General features: G+C 42.0%; 1 protein-coding gene across 1 annotated transcript in view; it reads right to left on the bottom strand.

Moving 5' to 3' along the window:
• The window catches only part of CHCHD3 (coiled-coil-helix-coiled-coil-helix domain containing 3), a 299,145-nt gene that overhangs the window by 112,039 nt on the left and 165,147 nt on the right, over positions 1 to 21,959 (bottom strand). The window contains exon 5 of the mRNA XM_066634407.1: positions 12,212 to 12,295. Coding sequence (XP_066490504.1) covers positions 12,212 to 12,295 — 84 coding nt within the window. The remainder of the gene's footprint in view (positions 1 to 12,211; positions 12,296 to 21,959) is intronic.

Here is a 21,959-nt window from a genome sequence, read left to right as displayed (position 1 = left end):
ATCCCCATTTTGGGGGTAGCTGAGGTGAGGTGTTGTAATGGGGAGCTGTGGCCAATGGCTACAAGGATCAGGGGAGGCTCAAGCCGGAAAAGTTCAAGAACCACTGCCGTAGTCTTTCAAGACTGAAAGTTGCCAACTGTACTATTCTGCCAAAGAATACCTGCAGGAAGAGGAAATTTGCAGTCTGAATAGGGCAAGGCCTGATGTCTGGGCGTAAATGTAGGCACAAAAGCATGTATGTATGTACGTATGTGTCTCTATATCCCTCTGTGACTCCATGTGACCAATCAAAGTGTATGAAAAACACTGAGTCATAGTGACAAAGTACCTATAATTGAAGTCAATGTAAATGTACGGCTGATGCACCATTATCAGTCATGAGAATATGAGTTAATGCTATATCATCTTCACTGTGATTGGTGCACAGCACTATACGTATGGCATGTAGAGTCCACCAGTGAGGGTCACTATATGGAGTCGGAGAGTTGGAATTTGTGGCTGTGAATATGTATGCTGTTTTGCTACAAAGGAACTGCTTATCTGTAAATATTTTGTAAATACAGACTGGTGGTGAACACCTGCCTTTTCTGTGTTGCCTTCTTTCTGGGACACCTTCCTTGGAGCTAGCACTCTGCTGAGAACTGGCACTACACTAAATTCCTCAACAAATATGAGGGGTACAATTTATGGAAATGGGCTGCCAAGGGATATGCAAGTGAAAAAATGTTGGGAACCATTGCCATAGAGCAGTGTTTCTCAAACTGTGGGTCGGGACCCACTAGGTGGGTCGTGAGCCCATTTCAGGTGGGTCCCCATTCATTTCAATATTTTATTTTTAATATATTAGACTTGGTGCTACCCTGGTATGTGACTGCATTTGGGGAAATGTGACAGACCTGTACTTTTAATAAGCTACTATGTACAGTGGCAAACTTGCCACAGTGGTACAGTATGGAAACTTGCTGCCCATATGGACCTGTAAGCATCTATGATTTGGGGCGCAATGCATGTGCAGAAGTCAAAGCATCTGTGATCAGACAACAGTGGTAAAATACAAACTTAACATGAAATAATAAGTACAAACTGAAAAATTATCAGTTGCCAGGTCTTCATTCTGTTGAGTCATCACAGAAATCAGTGATCGGGTTGCATACTAAATTCTCAGCTTAAAGCTAATTAATTCCATTTTAGTTTGTTAGTGTATACTTGTGTGCATCACTGAAAGCTATACATGACCAGACATGCATGCTACTTAAATCTGAATTAAACCTTCAACCCTTCCCAGAGAGTTTTGTGCATTTTTATCCATACTAAATTTATCCAGAGCAATTTCAGGGATTGCACTCTGAATAGCCACACACGGACTTAAAAGCATGGTGAACTAGGAACATTTCACATAAAACAGAGTGTCTTTGAATCACAGCTTACTGCTCAGTGAACCTTGAAGGCAGAGCTACAAAACCCATCAGCTTCCAGAGATACATGGCCCTCCTAGGGCTTTGCCTCAGCAGTTCCCCATGGCTAGCAAAGAGACCTCTACTCAGTCGAAGACCAGGTTATTAAGAAATGGTTTGTCGTCTTAGACTGGATTGATCGTTTGTTTCCCAGATTCCTTTTTCCATCATTTACTCATTATACAGCTCCTCCTGATGGGAGAGGACATTTATTAGCTCCTGCATTTATTGCACTTGCAAACGGAAACACTCTGGCAGCAGCATTTCCTGGGGGCTGACTCATTTATCAACTGGATAAGAGACTGAAGTTTTCTAAGGAGCAGAAAAATTAAAATATCACTCAGGCTGACAGCAGAGAAAATGAGGGTCTCTATGTGGATGAGAAGGATGTTTGAGCTTTTGGTTCACAAGGCTATTGACTAAAGAGAGTTGGAAAATAACATGGAGATAACACTCCTTGCATAATATCCTTGCACTGAAAAATGAAAAGACTGCTTCTTTCCAGACAAGCCAGAAACCTGTCTCCCAAAAATAAAGTTTGGCAACCCAGAAGTAAATCTGGAGAATTTCTTTTCTGGCTGCTGCCTTTCCACAGTACACTGATGCACAACTACCCACCAATACTTTAGAAGCTCCTGCTTACTCTTACTCCACGTCAACTGTCCAGAGCCATCACACACCATCAATCATCACTACAAACCTGCCTCCAAAGATACAGCAGGCTATTTTGAATCATTATGTGAAAGTGAGCCCCATCCCTCTGCCAAACCTCCTTTGTCCTATTAAACTCCCCAGAAGTTCCTAACCCTGACACTAATTTAACCCACTCTCCAAAAGAACATGACACCTCCCTCTTCTTAATCCCTGTGTGATGTTTTTACCTTTACAGCACACGCCTCCATTTTTACCTTTAGCCACACCTACCTTTCACTGTCTCTATGGTCATAATTTTCAAAGTTCCAGAACTGGCCAGATGCCTACCCAGGCATCTGACTGTTATTCCAAAAGTTCTAAGACTGGCCCTTTCCTTTCAACAGTCAATCAGCTGAGCTACCATCACAGCAGCTCAATAAATAATTGGGGAAGAAGTGGTTCCCAGACAGCCAATGTTTAGTCCATTATCACAAGAGTGTAAAACCCTTGAGAGCTAAAGTTCAAACAGCATAGCACCTCAATGTGATGGTTGGACTGAAAGATACAGGTCACTTCCTTAAACCTGTCTTTACATCTGGATAACTCTGGGAAGTTCTTAAATGTTTACTTGAGCCTTTGAAGGGAAGTTTCTTTCTCAACTCAGAGCCCTTGAGCCACCCAACATGCACAAGAGATCATATGATCCTTAAAGAATGGATTTACCTCCTGCTACTAGCTCTGTCAAAAGCAGAGACATGACAGAAACACAGTTACACAAGAAATACAAACTTGGACTAGCATCTTCTCCATAAACAGTGACCCAGTCTCTCCTCTTTCATTGGAGGTTACCCAGCACATGCCCATAACTGGTGAGGAACTATGAACATGGCTAATTCAATCAGTATACCAAGAAGATAAAAAAGTGCAGGAGACAGAAGGGGAGAAAAATGTCACAGTGACAATAAATGCTGACACAGTCACTTAGAAAAGAATAAGAAGAACACTTGGTGTTTCATGATATCTCCTAACTCCCATGCATAAAAGTGAACTGCTTTAAATGCCCCCACATTTCAGCAATTTACAGCACAATTCTATGCATGCCTACTCAGAATAAGTTCTATTGTGTTCAGTGGGGCTTACTTCCAGGAAAGTGTGTATAGGATGTGCTTGTGCTTGTGCCAGACAATGATACCACCACCCAGCTTAAAAGTGCCTATTTCAATAGGAGTGACTTTAGAGTGTGGGAGATGCAAAATCTTGCAACTAAAAACTAGCTAAGGGCAGTTGGAAGAAGCAACTCAGCCTTCATGGTCTCCTAACAAGGAAATGCAGTTGAAAGGCACTACATGGATCTGTCCAAGGTAGCTTGTCTGTTAGAAAAGCAAGGGCAGCAGCATTTGTTATGTACAGTATCTAGTATGTTAACTCCTCTCTCCTGTGTTAATCTTCCTCCATCTCTTTTGAATTTTCTTGTGATCTGTACTGCTCTGCACCAGAGAGCTTGAATGCAACTCTGTAGAAAGGATTTCTGGCTCTAATCAATGGTACTCGATTCCTTCTAGTCTCAGCCAGTACAGGCTAGGGTTTACACAGATCACAGCAAAACTCCTGCTCCTCCTCCTGGTCCTTTCCTAAAAGTTCAAAAAAGCAAATGGGCTGGAAGCAAAACAGAAGTACAGGCCACTCACACATTTCAGACTATGACAGTATTTACACAGATAAAAGGCAACCAATATAACTCAAAAAACTTATCTTGTTGATTATCTTTTGTTAATTATTGTAAATCTTGTTACAATCTCAGTATAAAAACAGATACTTTGTGGGGTATTCATTCTTAGCTATTCTACTTGTTGTCTTCACTTCTGCATAGTTTAGAAATTATGAACTGGTAACAATATCAGAAGAAGGGTGCCTGTTCACTACAAAGCCAAATCTGCCTCCCTAATTTATTACAGGTTGAGCCTACTTATCTGTGGGTTTTATATCCATGGATCTGGCTCGATGCAGATCCCCTGGACGCGCACTGAGCCAGATTTGGCCCAACCTGAATCCTCTGAAGGGGACTGGAGCTATACTCTGGTCAACTCCATGCACAGCTTTTATGGGCCTCAGAATGCCCTCTGGAGGTCCTAGAAGGGCCGAAAACTGGAAGTGCCCTTCTAAGACCTCCAAAGGCCTTTTGGAGGCCCCCAAAAGCATCAGAAGGCCCAGTTTTCGAACTGGGAAGTGACCTTTCAGAAAGGCCTCCAGAGGTCCTAGAAGGGCTCTTTCAATTTTTGGCTGAAAATCAGAAGTGCCATTCTAGGACCCGTAAAGGCCACATGCAGTCTCTACAGGCCTAAAAATTGTTCCGGACATGACCAGAGCTCTGGTTGTGTTTGGAGCCCCAGTGGGCCAGAAAACCATGAATTTTGTTATCCATGGTTTTTAGTATCCACAGGGGTTTCAGGAACAGATCCCCTGCAGATACAGAGATACCATCTGTACTGCTTGTTCCATTCTGCTGAAGACTGGTATAATTTAACTGGAGCATGAACTGCGTTCCAGGAAGACCTAGTTTCAAATTTCAACTGAACAATTAACAGGGGAATATTAATTCTGGCCTATTTTAGAGGGTGATTGTGCGGATTATAATATGTTCGTGAGTGCTTGAATGCTTAAAAAGCCCCATATAAATGCTTCTAAAAAGTAAACTAAGAACACCACTTAAAAAGTTAGATTAAAATCCCAAATTTCTAGCCAACCAATTCAACCTCCCCAAGTCAACTTAAAATAAGACTTGCTCAATCCTCTCAACAGATGGAAAGCTGTTTTACAAATTTATTTAACTGGACACACAGTTCACTGTTCTCAAGGGCTCAGTGCAAGTAAAAATGTGTTAACTATATTTCACCTGATCCTTTCCAAACCCTTACCACCAAAAGCCAGTTGCAATAAAATATCTTGTTTCTGGAAGGTGCACAGGCTTGGGCTTTTGGTGAGGGGAAGGCAATTATAAAGTTATGGGGCACCCCCACTTGCCCTTGAACTGGCACAGAAATGATTTACTTGGAACACTGTATGATGTTCTTAAATACCATGGTAGAACACAGGCGAGCACTGGAGTCTCTTCAATAAAGCAGAACTGGAGGGCAAGCAGCCCAAACTGTGTCTCTGTGTACTGCTGTGGTGCAAGTAGGATACTTAAATCTCCAACAGTGCGCTCTTCATCTTGGAAATTTATTCTGTGACTCGGAGATAATATGGTCCTTTCACTTCAACTAGGCCAAAATATTTAGGACTGTATAGTGAGACATATTTGTATAGGTACAGCCAATATTTGAAAGCCAGAGTTCAAAGAGACCATCCAACTGCTGGATAATTCATATGTTGAACTTCAGAAAAGGTGAACAATATAAAAGTGAGTACAAGGAAAACCGAAACCCATGTGGCTCACACTGTAACACTTTTGTTCACAGTAAGCACACACACACACACTCATTCTACTTGGCTTGGAAGCTGAATTATCTCCTTTTTCAGAGTCCTGGAATCATCACTGCATTCCTTTTCAAGCCTTGAATGGGGCATGGGTGATGGTGGTAAGGGAAATGTGAAGAGATCATTAAATTATAATTTCTCTACACAATTGGGATGAGGATTTTCTACCAACAGGATTAATGCGAGCACAAAAATCCAGATTAAAGCTGCTCAGCAGAGAGGAGAGCAGTTTAGTGTCTAGTAAATTGATTGCTGTGAAAACCTTGACACATCATAATAGCAAAATCCTATTTACTGCAGCAAGTGGGATGGATAATACTGGCTAATACCTGGTATAGTGTGTGCCATCAGCTCACAGCTTTGCAGTCTATGTGCTCATCTTACTTGAAGGTTAATACTCCTCGATGTCTATGCGGTAAACCAACGCCGCAAATTAAGCGTCAATCCTACAAGTTGAAAATTCTACTTGGAAATATAAGCTGGGGGGGGGCCCCCGCAGGGAACAGAACCAAATGGATTCTGTCTCTATACTCAGGTCTGTATCTTAAGAACCTGAACTCAAAATTTGACAGATTCCATCAGTTGGTGCAACATTTTCCAGTCAGTGAGGAACTGCCATCATTGAGTCTTTAACCCTAAAGGTGAATCTAGGGGCAAAATACACCCAATGCCAAAGCCATGTGTGAACTTGGACACTGATTCTACATAATTTATGCTGCTTCCAAGACTCAGTGCAATTACATCTGCCTGCATTCTACTCTGGAGCCACTTTGCCACTGTGGACAGGAGAAGTACTATCTGAAAACTGAAAGAGAGGAGAAAGTACCAGCTATTTGCATAGGTGAACAAAGGCCTCAGTAACTTTGTGACATACAGCCATTATGAATATCCTCTTTTCAGTCCTATTTGCATGCTTAACAACCAACACGTCTCAAGGAAGAGAGCAAAGACTGTTATACTTAATACTGGAAGCAAAGGATCAGAAATGCATGCGGGTATGCAGAAGCAAGCAAAAAATCAGCACAGCTATTCTTAGAAAACACAAGTGAGTACAGGGCTTGCAGCCCAATTCTAATTAGGATCAGCCCTGCCCACAGATAATTATGACAGCAGAACAACGTTCATCTGTAGAAAAATGGTTGTCTATGGTGCATGCAGTGCTCCACTGGTGGCTATTTTACACACGCTGTCACACAAGGCAACAGCCTCACCACCAGAGCCCACCATGGTCTGCCAGAGCCAGTAAGCCACCAATAGGGATGGGTGGAGCACAGCAGGTGGATGGGGCTGGAGATCAGGGCCTCAGGGGGCAATGTCTTGGGCATGAATTATTGGAGCCTTCTCTGCCAATATCCTGACAACCATTTCACCTTTGACACTCCCCCTCACGTCTGTTCAGACTTTTGCCAGCAAACTAGTAGGTGTAGATCTGGGTAGACCCATTGGAGGCCATGTGGACACAGAGTAGGGTAAGTGAAAAAAAGTTTACTTACTTTTTTTGCTCCCACATGGTCTTCAATTTTCTGCAGGATACAGCAGAGCCTGTACTGGAGCTGCTGTGCTTTGTGGGCAGTATTTAGTTACAACTAGGCCCTTTGAGTAGCAGAGACAAAATTGCTAAGGTTTGGGGCAAAACAAACAAAAAACCAGTTCTTCTCCTCGCGCAAGGATCACCGATCTCTACGTCATGATTCCATGCACATTCCCACCATTCTGCGGACATCTTTCAATCATGGAGCAAAGGGTAAAGGAGACAGTGACCTGAGGTAAGAAGGCAGATGTGGCAAAGGATTTACGTGAGGGTTCTAAGAAACAGAGATAAGGAAGGAGCTCACAGGCAAAGTCAGCTAGGAAGGGACACTCAATCTGGCATTCACTCCAACTACTTAACTACCAATTCTCTGTATATCCATGTTTCTATTCTACACGCCATCAATTAGTGGGTGCTTCCTTACTACAGTAAAACTCCAATTGTCTGGCACCCAATTGTTCAGTGTTTTTGATAGTTGGCATCTACACAGTCCATGAGCATCTCCAGTTCAGGAGTGAACTCTGACTACGCAGGCACCTGGTTCAGCAATGGCATTGCCAAGACAGACTACGGAAGCTGCTCAGGGACAACCTGAGCAGCTTGGTAGTAACCCCCTCACTACAGCAACAGGGATGCTAGAACTGGGGTTCATCAAGGGCAAGATAGCACTTCCTGATAGTCTGTCTGGCATATCCAATAATTCAGTACCATCTAGGTCCCAGAGGTGCTGGACCCCTGGAGTTCTAGTATTTATTTTCACATTTTTATACCACCCTTCCTCCAAGGAGCTGAAGGTGGCATACACAGTTCCCTCCTTTGGTCCTCACAACAACCCGGTGAGGTAGATGAAGCTGAGAAGACAGCATGACGAAACGTCCAAAAGTTTTCAGAATTCTCTTCCTTCACAAGCACCAGTTCCACTTGAATGTTGTGTTCTCATCTCATCCCAATAGTTCTCATAATCTCAGACATGGAAATAGCATTGGTTTGGAAGGGTGTTGACCTTTTCTTCGTGGATTTCTTGGTGGAAGACTGATGACATATACTGCATTATTATGGCTGCAGTTCTTTGTATACTTACTTGGCAGTAAATGCTAATGAAATTAATGGAATATACTTCTGAATGAGTCACACAAATGCAAGTATATAATTTACTATGTATTTCATCCGTGGATTTTCGGTCCATTATAGACAGAGGATACACTTGCTTTATTCTATGACATCTTTATTACACATATATATTGCACACTGTAATATGATTAGCCATAACGAAATGGGAGCTAATTCTGGAATGCCAATACTCATGATGAGCTTCTGCATGTTACATTGGGGTCTTCATTATACTGTCTTTATTGCTTGAGACATTTAAGGCTTATTAAATGGCAGGTGGCTTTGTGCTGGTTGTTGTCCTCTTCCCTGTTTTTAGCACAGCATTTTCATTCCAGGTCTGCCAGTTCTAGATGGGAGGGAGGACCTCTGCTACTCAGCACTGGAGACAAGGTGTTTAGCAACTCTGACTGAAACCCAGATCTTCCAGATCTAAACCCAGCAAATTATCCAGGGAATGATGCTTGCTTTAATAACACAAATTCTGACACAAGTGCTTGAAACACAGACGAGTTCTGTCTCAACAGCATGGGCACAATAATTAAATATGCCAGAGCAGGGGCGTGGGGACGGGACTGGGTAATGAAGACAACAGGTTATCTTCAATTTTTTAACATCTGCACTTTGGAAATGAAGTAACAATGCAACATAATGATGCAGTATCTGGAAGAGTTCTGCTGAGATCTCCTGCTGGAGGAAAAGCGAGTGTTTCTGACTTTTAGGTCATCATTATTTCAATCTATTTTCCCATTGAGCTGCCACTTCCCATACAAGAAAGGCAATTAGCCCACTATGGGCTCCAACTGCATTAGATTTTTGCTTTTATACCATCAGTTAGTAGGCTTTCTTCAACATTTAAAGAAGAAAAGCAAAACCTGCATCCTCTGCTATTGAGCCGGTAGTGAAAGAGTGGATATCAACATGAATCAGGAGAATTGAATCATTCTTCAGTTCTCTGGGACTGAAGAAGAAAGTGTCCCTTTAGTACTGATGAATGAATCTCTCTCTTGAAAACTAATGTGAGAAACTCTTAAATAACAACTTTATAGCCTCAGCAGTTATATTGTATAGGAAGGTTATTCTTTAACTCTTCTGTTAAACTATTCCATCTTGCTTAGCTGCTGTGGAATGTGCAGTAACTCAAAACTTTATGTCATTACTGACCTACAAATACCAGCAGTTAGTTAGGGAATTTCTCTTTTCCTTTGACGTATCACGGAGTTTGAGGGGGTTTGTAATTAAACCTAATGTATTGATTAAGTGGATTGCCTTGTGAACTGGTTTATGTTTTCATGCTCCAGCTACCAGTGGTGCACACTAAAGAAGATTGGTGCATCTTCACTCCATCTTCTGGAATATTTTCAAAGCAACAGATGTCATCTGGCAGTGAATATGTATAACAATGCTGTTCTAGAAAGAGATACCGTGCTGACACTAATCTGTTTTATTGTTGTCTCCCTTTATTATCAATGACTGAGGTGGCATCTCTGCTACATAGAAAAACATGAATATGGAACTGCTAATTGAGGGGAGAAGCTAATAAAAAGAACTAATTAATTATACTAGGGTGCACTGACAGTGATATAATAAACACAAATACCTCTTAACAGGAACCGAGAAGCTTTATCCAGAAATCAGTTTAGAATTTAGCTAGAATTATTTGCCAACATGACCAATGCTTGCTACCTTTTTGTTTTGAGGGCTACCCAATCGCAATCCTCTTCCTTTGACAGAACATTCTTTACTTAGTGGTGCTGAGAGTATATTCGGAACATACTACCTGGGTCTATTATCACTTCTCATACCCTGGGGCCAAACCTTGACCTGTACATCAAGCTACATGAATTCATAAAGAGCAGTCATATCAATGAGTGACCATCAAAAAGCATGCTCAGAGGCAGCATACACTTGATAGTCAACTAACTGGCACAGTTTTGATTGACTGATATTAGGGGAACAGGCATAGATCAATAATAGACACTTGCTTTGCAAGCAGAACGTCCCAGGTTCAATCTCCAGCATCTTCACTTAAAAGGATCTTCATTAGCAGCACTGGGAAAAACTTTCCCTCTGCCTGAGATTCTGCAGATTCAATACTAACTGCAGCAGAGAGTACTGACCAAGATGGTCTCTACACACTTCATATGAACAATTCTGGTTTTTATTACATGGTCAATCTTTTATTTTTGTTTATTCTGTTCAATTCTAGATGTAGAGATGCATCCAAATGTGTCCATTCCCCCCCCCCCCCAAAAGAAGCATGCCAGTAACACTCTTCTGTTTTCAAGAGGGAAGTGGCCATTCCCTTTTCATCTTCATATATTTGGATGCACCTGTGTTATTTCGGACTGGACAATCTACTCAAAGTAGTCTACAGGAAAATTAGCCTAGATTTATGATAGACATGAGGAAGAATTTCTTAACTTCCGGCACTGGAACAATCTGCCTTGTGCAGTTGCGGGCTGTCCCTCACTAAGATTTTCAAGTAGAGGCTGTATGGCCACTTGTCAGGGATACTATGGTTGCCTGCACTGAGCAGAGGGTTGGACTCCATGGTTTCTTTCCAAGTCTAGCATTCCATGATTAACAAATCACCATCTTAAATTTCTGCAAACTAAGATTTTGCCATGCGCTCTACCAGCAATGCTTTTTTCCCTTCCATATTTGACTGTTTAACAAGGAGCCTAAAAAAGAATACAGTGAAATTCAAATGCTAGCTCACAATTCAGCAGTTTTCAGCTGCCTTAAATGTATCATGCTATTAGTGCAGACCAACAACAGGGGAGGTCTGTCTCACTGTACAGAGGAGGTCTATCAACAGGGGAGACCTATCTCAGCAGCAATAACTGCTACAGGTCAACAACAGGGGTAGCCTATCTCACTGTAACAGCCTTTTAAAAAAATGTACACTTATGGCTGCAAACAAAACCATAGAGAAAAAAATTTAAAAGCTAGGAGAAAAGAAATAACTATCTATACCCTCCTGGTGAGCAAATACAAGAACAAAAAAAAGATCAATATCTGGTTATTATGCAAAAACATTCTTCTAAAATGTAAGATGGCCTCTGCAAAGTGATGCATAGTAGGATGCATATTCGAATGGCATTATGAAAGAAAACTACTGATGAAGGAATATGTCTTTTTTGATAACTCCACAAAAAACTCTAAGCTGCAATGCTAATTTGTTCATTAATACAAGTCTCTAGACTCTGGTATCATTGTTGAATACTTGGCACTGTCAAAAATGTGCATAAATAAGAAATTTCCTGCTGCATTACCAAAAAGCCAAAGTCTCAGGACAGGGAACAAATCTCAGGACAGGGAACAAAATGAATAAGCAACATGTGAATCACCATAAGAGAAGGCTGTACTCCCCTTTGCCTACAGCCTAGACCAGGGCTTTTCAACTTTTGGTCTGCATGTACCTCCAGAGACAGCAGCTATGCTCAAAACCTTTGTTTTTTGTTTCCCATTTCTTTGTTTCTTTGTTTCCCAGTTAGTTGGGGAAAAAGAAGAAGGGTATCAACAACCAAGAAGAAGAAGATGAACTACTGCTAAGTAAACCTTCTCAGCAGCCCCTTCAGAGGCTCCTATGATGCCTCAGTATCCTGAGTCAATATACTGACTGAAATTCTTTTTACATCACAATTAATATAAGACGTAAATAAAAAAAATTTCAAGCTTTATAATTATTTACTGGGTATAAAATGAGAACCCACTGGATTAAAAAGCAAGAATTTTAATGCTCCTTAAATATTGCAGCTCTCAAACATCTCTCTTAAAGCTCTCAAATGTCTGAAGTTTATCATATGTGGCTCTTACATTAAGCAAGTTTGGCCACCCCTGACCCAGAGTGTTTTAAGCAACCCTAAGAGTGCAACATCTTTCCATAGTGAACTAGCTTCACTGTTTCTAAAGTGCTTCCTCCTCCACCACACATATTTAAAACTAAGCTAGTCTCAGGAATTAATAGCAAGCGCCTTCATTAAAACAGAATAAATGCCCTTACCCTCTCTTCCAGGCGAGACAGCTGCTCTTTATAGTAAGCATCATGCTTCTTCAGCTCGCTGTCTTTCTCTTCCAGCTGCTTGGCCTAAAAAAAGAATTACACACACAAAGAGACAACTGGATCAAGAAAAAGTTACACCACTAAAGCAAAAGTCTGATATAAATTGTGCCCTTTGACTCTTCACATAGAGTGAAGCCTGCAGCCTGCACAATTTTGCCAAAATAGTATACAAATAAGAACATGATTAGCGCATTGAGAATGTTAAGTGCTTGCCCATTGTACTTCCCTGTTTGCTCAACAGCTGTGTCGCAGTTCATCCAAATAAATCTTGAAAGAGTCATAAGAGAGCGTCAGGCAAAGTAGGGCTAGAATTAATTCTTTGGTGATAGATCAGCCCTGTGGATCGCCAAGGTTTTCAAACTAAAGCTGAGGTGGTCAGCACAATTAATAAAATTCCTGAAATAAGCATTGTAAAGATCTGCACGCAAACTCCTGAACTGCCAGTGTTTGGTCAGATGCCAAATCCAACAAATATCAAACAAACCCTGCTAGGCTGATAACTGCAGTACTACCCTTCAGCCATCTACAGCAGTGGCACTGCAATGCAGCCAACACCAGATGAGCACTTTCCTCAAGTTTCAAGCTGTCACTCTGGTGCAGGTGTAAGACAAGCACTCCCTACCATAGAAGTCCCTAGTATGAAATGCCTACTACTCAAACCCTTGCAGCCATACATTTGGATAATTTTTTTTCCCCTTTAAAACACAAGCTAGTTCCAAGAAACTACCATTAGGGCCAATCCTATCCAAACTTCCAGTATCAATGCAGCCTCAAATCAGCCCCAAAGTAAGGGAAAAATATTTCCTTACCTTGAGGCAGTGGCGGTAGCTAGTGAGGGGCGGGGGGGCGGTCCGCCCCAGGTACCAGCCTTGGGAGGGGTGACACCACAAATGACCCAACACTGCTAACTTCACGAGGTTACGACTAACCCCATCATGCTATATACCGCTGGATGTGGAATTTCCTGCAGAATGCAATGCAAAATACGGGGGTAAAATATTCCCTTTCCATCAAACCTTATGGCCAAAAAACAGGGAACAAAAAAATGCATGGAGCCCTATGGAAAGTGCAACTAAGCCATATCGCGTGTTTACTCATGAGTAGGCGAACTTGCCTTAGTGCATTGGAAAGGGCAGGCTGAGAGGAATCCAACGACACCAGAATGGTTCCTATCCAATGAAAGCAGCCCCCCAAAACACCCAAGAAGCAGGTCCCTCCTTCCAAGCAGATGAATGTATTGAGCCCTATGGAAAGCAAAAGTAAGCCACATGGTCTCGTTCACTCGCCAACATACCTTGACTGCTGGTCAAGTCAGGCAAAGGGGAATGCAACGCTAGCTGCATGGTCCCAATCCGATGAAAGTGGAGCTCAACAAATGCTCCAGGAGGCAGCACCCCCCCCCCCAAGAATAAAACAGAGGCTTGAGCTGGTAAGGTGGACACTGGGAAGGGCTGAAAATCTCACTGATTTTTTTGTGTGTGGGGGGGGTGTCATTGCAGGCAGGTTACAGAGAAAATTCACTTGGTGAAACAGGGCTGGCTTTCCCTTATTTAATTGTCTGTTTTTCTTTAATTTAATTATTTATAATTATTTTATTTTGCTTAATGATGTCACTTCCAGCCATGACATCACTTCCGGTGGGTCCTGGATAGATTGTCATTCTAAAAAGTGGGCCCCAGTGTTAAAAGTTTGAGAACCACTGCCTTAACTCAAAACAGGCCAATGAGACATGGGGGGGGGGGGGTGACAACCTAGTGACCAAAATTCTGGTAATCATGGCTTTTAGCAATAATACCATCATGTTATACACCATTTGATGCAGAATTTCATCCACTGCTTGTGGGGAAATATTCACTGCATTCATTTTCTGGCCATTATTATTATTCATTTCATGTCATGACTATTACTCTCTCAGTCTCACCTACCTCACAGGGTTGTTGTGAGAACAAAATAAGGGGAGGAACCATGTACACCACCCTGAGCTGCTTAGAGGAAGGGTGGTATAAAAATGTGAATCAGTTAATTAATTAAAATAATTAATATTTATTATTAATTAATAATAAGATAATTAATTATGCTATGTGTGATGACAAAAGTTTATGGGCCCCGGTTGTCAAATGACCTAGCTATGCCTCTGCCTTGAGGAGGCCTCCATGACTGCCTTTCCCATCACAGGATGCAACACATGTCCCATTTGCATGGCTGCATTGGTGCTAGAAAGTTAGATAGGACTGGGCCCTCAATAACTTTGGAAAGTTTTCATTTATGTGATTTAGGTCAGAGACAGAGAGAGACAAATACATCCTCACAGATTTCCAACTAAAGATTTCCATCTTTGAATAATATTTGGCCTCACAAACAGTCTCCTCCACTGCTGATCAAGGAAGGAACTTTATTCCTGTCCTTAACAGGCTATAGAGGCTTGCAAAGAACAGTCCTTGATAGTGGAATGGTTGTCAAGGATGACATTGAGCATTTCATCTCAAGGATACTAGTGAAGTTTCATCTCAAGCTGAAAATAACCAGAATGTCATGGTCAATTATTGATCATTATCAAGCAAGTTTCCTGATTTTCATGGGCCCATTTCAGCTAAGCATCTCTCATGATGAAATTCACCACTCCCGTTCATCTATCCTGGCAGTAACATGAGTAGTGAAGGAAAAATGAAACTTTACTCCTCACGGCTGCTAAATCATACTGCCAAAGTAAGGCCAACAAACATACCAAAACCTTAATGTTGCACCAAATTTGCCTATATAGCAATCTGAGAACCTAATTTCGAATGCAGAGTGCATCTAGTAAACATTCCTACACCTACATGTTCCTACACCGGCATGTTCAAAGTGCGAGGCAGCTCTCCTGAAGGAAACACAGGATGTTGCCAGGGAAAAGCCACAAGCTTCTCTTTCTGAACAGTTCACTGCCATTTTAGTCAAATGAGTCCATTTCAAGATCTTCAGAGCCTAAATCATACTTTGGAAAACATTTTGTTTACTTGTTCTGAAACATTTTGCAAACTGAATCTGCGCCACTTTGGTCTCTCCTCTGGTTCTGTTGTTCACTACAGAACTCTCTCAACAACTGCTGTATCTCTCATAAGTGACTGCCACATTCGCAGTCAGTCCATTGAGCCATCTAGCCCTGCAATATCTTCTGTGACTGGCAGAAGCTTTCCCAGGACTCAGGCAGAAGTTTTCTCCTGGGCTGCCACCAGAAATCTGTCAACTGAAAATTCTGAAGATCAAATCTGAGAACTTAAAACATGTAAGTGTGGGCTCTACTCTTAGTTACGGGCCTTCCCTCTTGCTCCCAGACTGACAAAGCTATTAAGATTCTGAACTTTTGGCCTTATTGCACAACTGGGGAGGCTAAAAACCATGCCTTCCTATTACTTAAATATATGGTACTGGAACCACGTCTTTGTGCCCTTGCCCCCATGCACCACCTGGACAGGTTGGCCATCTGCAGGCAGCTTTGGCTACACATGATGTACATTCTATTTCTGTTATTGGAATTCTGACTTTACTGCTTACCTTAATGTCCATCTCCTGGAAGCATGTTAATCCAGAAAACAGATAAAACTGTAAATTTGTGAAGCAAATAGGATTGAAACAGAACCATAAAATGTGCAGCATACTTATCCAAACACAATTATAGCCACCTTTATCACTTTATCAGGAAATTTGGAAACCAAATCTCTCTCTCTCTCTCTCTCTCTCTCACTCACTCACTCACTCACAGTCAGACTACAGGACCCCAGTATCTGGGGCTGAAAACACAACTAGCAAAAATCAGAGCTGTAGTAAAATGAAAATCTCAGGGCAAAGAGGGGAGAGAGCACAACCTGCTCCCATCTGCTCAGGGACCACTTGCCAACTGGCTTCTCCCAGTATGACCTCTTCAGTGGCCACCCCACCTGGTCATTACAGAAGGATTTCATATGCGTCCTTTCTTTCTCCACATCTCTTTTTCTTTTTGCATTGTGCCTATTAGACTGCAAACTTGCAAGCAGTCTTTCTTAAAAAGTCTATATAACACCTACAAAATAATAATAAACATTTCTAATTTGACTCAGTTCACCATTTTGCTAATATTTCTCTCCACAATCACTTTACATGCTTAAAAGGTTTATCTACACTTCAGTGTTCTACAGAGGATGGGAATAACAGGGACATTCTTATGGACAGTCTAGCTGCAGCTACAAGCCATGATAGCTAAATGGAGTTGCCATGTCCAGCGACAGTATGCTTCTGGCAGCATGCTGGGAACAAACATGGAAGGGCAACTGCCTTCAATTTCTCTGTTTATGGCAGATTTCCTGGAGGCTGCTGACTGGCTACAACAGAAAGAATGCCAGAGTTCCACTCAAAGGGTTCTCCCATGTATTTGCTATTCCATATTCTTGCACCAAGGATCAGTGTTGCCTCCACTGACCACTATTATACAATGCTGAAAACTTTTCTTTATCTGCGAGATGCAGCAAAAGTATGATTCAGAAACAGGAAAAAAGAAGGAGGGTTCAAAATTACACTAAAAGGTTCTACACAGTGTTAAAAGTTTGAATGAGCACCACTGACTGCAGTTAAGTGCCTGACTAGGCAGGATATGGTGCCTTTGTGCCCCCTCACACATACTTAAAATGTGACTAGTGGGGAGACGCATCCACCTGTCACTTAGAGATTCAACATCTAGAGATCTGGGAGAGGCAGCTGAAATTTGATGAATGGCAAAACTCACCACAGCATTTTCAAAAGGCATCCATCACTCCTTCATTAAGAAGAGCCCTGCTAGATCAGGACAAGGGCTTGTCTAATTCAGCTTCCTGTATCTCACAGTGGCTCATCAGATGCCTCAGGAAGCACTCAAGACAACAAAGTACCTGTATCCTGTTGCCACTCTGGTTGCATCTTGAACCACTTGCCACTTGATGGTTGCATCAAGCATTCAGAGATAACCTCTAAAAACTTAAGGTGACATACAGTCATCATGAATTGTAACCAGTGACGGACATTTCTTCCATAAATCTGCCCTCTTAAAAGTATCTAGGCCAAGTGCCATCACCACATCCAGTGGCAAGGAGTTGCACAGATTAATTACGTTCTGGGTGAAGAAATGTGTTCTAACTCTCCTGACACTCAATTCTGAAGTTTTTCACAATCCATTCTAGATATCACCATCCGGGAATATTTAGTGGCAGCCACAAACTTGGCCATCTCACTGCTTATCCCCAACTCCAGGTCATTTATAAATACGTTGAAAAACATCAGCCCCAAGACCAATCCTTGGGGCATACCACTTTTCACCTCTCTCCATTATGAAAAATTGCCCATTGACACCAACTCTCTGTTTCCTGGTCTTCAACCAGTTCAATAAGAGGACTTGTGCTCTTGGGGAGTTTCCTGACTGGGAGTTGTCTTAGAAGTCTTTGAAGACGGACGGGGTAGTGGTTAAGCAACAGCAGGTACAAGAACATCAGGACTGTCCCTCGTAAACAAGGACCACTGAAGCATATGGATTTCAGACCTAATATGCTCCTATCAGTATAGTCTTTCCCTATCCCTTAACCACAAGAGAGTTTTAGAAATCAATAGACAGACAGAAAAAGTCAGAAAGTAATTTGAATTTCCAACAATTCATAGCTCTAGGAAACACAAAAAGGTCAGCTATGCATAATAAGTGCCTGGGGAGGCTGCAAGGTACCTGATTGCAAACAAATTCTCTCCACCAAATCAATTAAAAGCAATTGCCAGATTCTCTCAGAAGGAAACAAAAGCAACAAATTCACTGCTGTGGAACAAGAATGGCAGAAAGGAAATTAAAAGGGACTAAACTTTAAAAAGTAGAACATGAACACACACATGTGGGTGCGTGCGCACCCCCTAGTATGACATAAGCCAGAATCCTCCATACAATTTCATCACTGAACTGCTCAGCACGATAGCCAGGGGAATTGACTTCACTGAAACAAGCACCAGATCGAAGGAGCTGTGAAAGTTCTCTCAGCAGTGTTCTGGGCTGGCCCTATTCATTCATGTGAGTCAACCGTAAATACTGCAGTGACCGTAAATACTTGCATGATGAGCATGCAAGTGTGAACCAGCCTACACTCAGGGCTCTGTCCATCAACTCACAGGTTGTTTCAAATGGGACACTGAGCAGGTGCTGGTCCTAATGAGCATCAAAACAGGCTTTGGGTATTTGGCCCAAGTATTAACACAGAGGGATATCATTGTAACTTGGAAAATAGATTCATTTCCCACCTTTCTACCATTTATAACTTTAGAGTAGCTGACAAGCTTATCTGACTAAAGCTATTTTCCATTTCAGTAGAGACAGGCTTCCACAGGTTGGTATTTCACCCTACAAGTCCACCCTATGCTGAAGGTCACAGTGACTTGATGACATTTAGGATGCCCACAGAAGAAAGTTTAGTGGAATTTCCTTCCTCCCTTGCTGATGTCACTGGCACCCAATGTAATGGAGTGAATGTGGTTAATGCTCAGAACAGTCAAGCTGGCCCAGGTTAGCTCTGGTAACTGTCATGTTGATGAGCACATCTTAATTCTGATGGCATCTCCTGGCTCCTGTTGGTCTATCTGGCCATTTCATGTTAAGAAAAGAATGCATTCCTGAAGAAAGATGAAAAGAAATTGATTTGTGGTGGCTGAAGCCACTGGAGGAAGATAATGAGGTGCTGTGGGATAGATGCTTTACAAGGCTTTTGACTCAGTAAAGACCACTTATCTAATATTCCAAACACTGAAGATGTGTGTAAACCCCTACAGGTTCATGTGTGCAAAAAGTGTAAGAACCGTTCCTTGGGCCCCATTTACAATGTTCTTCATTTAGGAATGGCACTTAGAACACAGGAATGAAAACCAGCACCAAACCTCAATCTGTAGCCAATTGAGCAAGACAGGGAGATTATTATTATTTATTAGATTTATATTCCGCCTTTCTCCCCAAAGGGCACCCAAGGTGAATGATGCGAAACCAGAGCCTAATCTATTCATAAGAAAGTCAAGAGACAGCAGTTAAACAAGCAAGTGAACTGACATGAATGAGTAGGGAGGCACTGACAACTTGCCAAATAGAATGCTTCACAAAAATATCAAGCACTATTTTTAATATACACAAATCATCTATAAAATGACACTCATGAGGACACCCAAACTGCTAGCACACTCCCACCACACAGAGAAAGTGCAACCCAAGGCTGAAGGAATATTTCTATACCTCTCAATCAGAAACAGGTCTACCTGATAATAGCAGTAAACACATCAAGCCATGTAAGTGATACAGGAGGAATGTGGAACTTCTCCCCTTTATACATCTATCCTCATGTTGGCAGAAGATGTGAACACACGTCAGTGTATGTCTAAAAATATGTACATACAAAGTCAGATCCTTGACTTCCATTACTTGGTTCAGTGCCATGCATGGAGTCCTGCCCTTTATGGAAGATAATCAATTTTAAACTGGCTACTGTTAAGCAAACAATAGAATAAGGTTACATTTCAGTGTTTTAAAGGCTATTTTATTTTCTAATTATATTTCATTTGTTGTAGTGTTGTTACCAGGGCTTTTTTTGTCATGGAACGCACCAGCACCTTTTTTCCCCCTCCTCTCTGCCCCCACCTTTTTTTCCCCCTGCCTGCACCGCCCCGCCCCACCCCCTTTTTCCCCCTCCTCCTTGCCCCCACCTTTTTTCCCCTGCCTGCACCACCCCGCTCCACACTGCTGGCTAGGGAGAGATTCAAACCTCCAACCTTGTGCTCCACAACCCAGCACTCTCTCCATTGGGCTATAGGAAAGCCTATTGTTAAAGTGTTCAGAACTAATATATAAGGTCTTCAGCCCAGCTGGTGGCTATCAGTGCCTCAAGTATTAGTTCCAAACACTTTGAGCCTAAGAGCTCTGGTGGCTCAATGGATAAACTGCAGGTCTGTTATGCAGACAGTTATGCAGGTCTGTTATGCAGTTGCCAAAAGGGGGGGCCAGTTGAGGCTGCAAAACTCCTCAAAGTTCAGTCCCAGGCAGGCTCTTTTTTGACCTTTTTTTTTTTTTTTTTTTTAAGTCCCAGGTAGGACTTAACCCACAGCCTCCAGCAGGGGGCTCACTCCAGGAGCTTAACTGTGGGTTAAGTCCTAACCGGAACTTAAAAAAAAATAAAGGTCAAAAAAGAGCCTGCCTGGGACTGAACTTTGAGAAGTTTTGCAGCCTCAACTGGCCCCCCCTTTTGGCAACTAGCATCCAACCTTTATATTTTGCAGCCATGGAGCACCTTCCCACCTAAAAAAAATTATTCTTCATAGGGATTTGAACCCCAAGCCTCTGGCTCCACAGACCTGCAGTTTATCCATTGAGCCACCAGAGCTCTTAGGCTCAAAGTGTTTGGAACTAACATTTGAGGCACTGATGGCCACCAGCTGGGCTCAAGACCTTATATATTTGTTCTGAACACTTTAACTACTGTATAGGCTTTCCTATAGCCCAATGGAGAGAGTTTCCTATAGCCCAATGGAGCACCTCCCCACCTAAAAAAAATGGGGTGTTTCACTCCAGCTGTGGCAGGAGTGCTTTTGCTATCAGGGAGCTCACACGGGATGGATGTGTGTGTGTGTGTGTGTGTGTGTGCGCGCGCGCATGCGCATGTATAAAAAATGGTTTAAAAATAAATAAATAAAAAGTTGTGAGTTCCTGCACCTATTTTTTTTACAAAAGAAGCACTGGTTGTTACATGTATTGTACCTTTCAGATGCGGCAGGCTAGAAACCTATCTATTAGGCATGTCTAAGTGGGCACTTCCTTCAGCAATGCTAGCTTGGGTTTGGGAGAGGCCATCCTAATAGAACAAGTTCTAATTAGCACAGGGGTCTTGGTCACATTGGTCACATTTAGTGTACAGTTCCATGTGGGAAAAATGTAGAAAAAGGGCAGCCAAAGTTATCAAGAGAGTACCTTCTCTGTCCAGGCTAACTGGGGCTTTTTTGTTAAGAAAAATAAGATGATGGGGAAACATGAGCAAGGTTCATGGAAATTAGACAGGGTATGGAGAAAGGATAGAAAATGTTTTATCCCTCTCATGATGGCAGAGTCACTATTAAACTTTGAATCACTCGCTGAAACTGATTGGTAGCAAATTCAGGACAAGTAGATTCAGACACTTTTATTAGGCATTATTAAGCATACAAAAAAAAAAAAAACAACATACAGAAGTGCACAAACATAACATAGCAAACTACAAATAACACCTATAACCAAACACTTCAGAGTGTAGAGGCACGCTTCAGATTAGTTGCCACGACTTGTGAGATAAATTTAGCTATCTGAGAGACAATGTCAAAATCAGTGGAGGTTAATAAAAATTGCAATCTAGCAAAATCCTCAGCAAGGGTGTTAAGGTGAAATTGAAGGGCCAGACATTACCTTCTGGCCTCACTGTGAAGCGGACAATGAAGAAGAAGGTGGTCTAACGTTTCTACAGCCCGCTGAGGACAGGGACAAATTCTTTCCTGAAAAGGAATGCCATTAAATCTACCCCAAAGAACAGAAGATGGAATAGAATTACAACGGGCCATAGAAAAGGCCCTTCTAATCTTTGGGCATTCCAAAATATAGAGATAATTGGGAATTTCACCTACTTTAACTGATAAGTGATAAAATAAAGGTGAACAAGTTTTATTG

Source organism: Tiliqua scincoides, chromosome 7 (genome assembly GCF_035046505.1).
Source record: "Tiliqua scincoides isolate rTilSci1 chromosome 7, rTilSci1.hap2, whole genome shotgun sequence".
NCBI lineage: Eukaryota > Metazoa > Chordata > Lepidosauria > Squamata > Scincidae > Tiliqua > Tiliqua scincoides.
The sequence above is the reverse complement of the archived record's forward strand: the minus strand, read 5'-3'. Positions and strand labels throughout refer to the sequence as shown.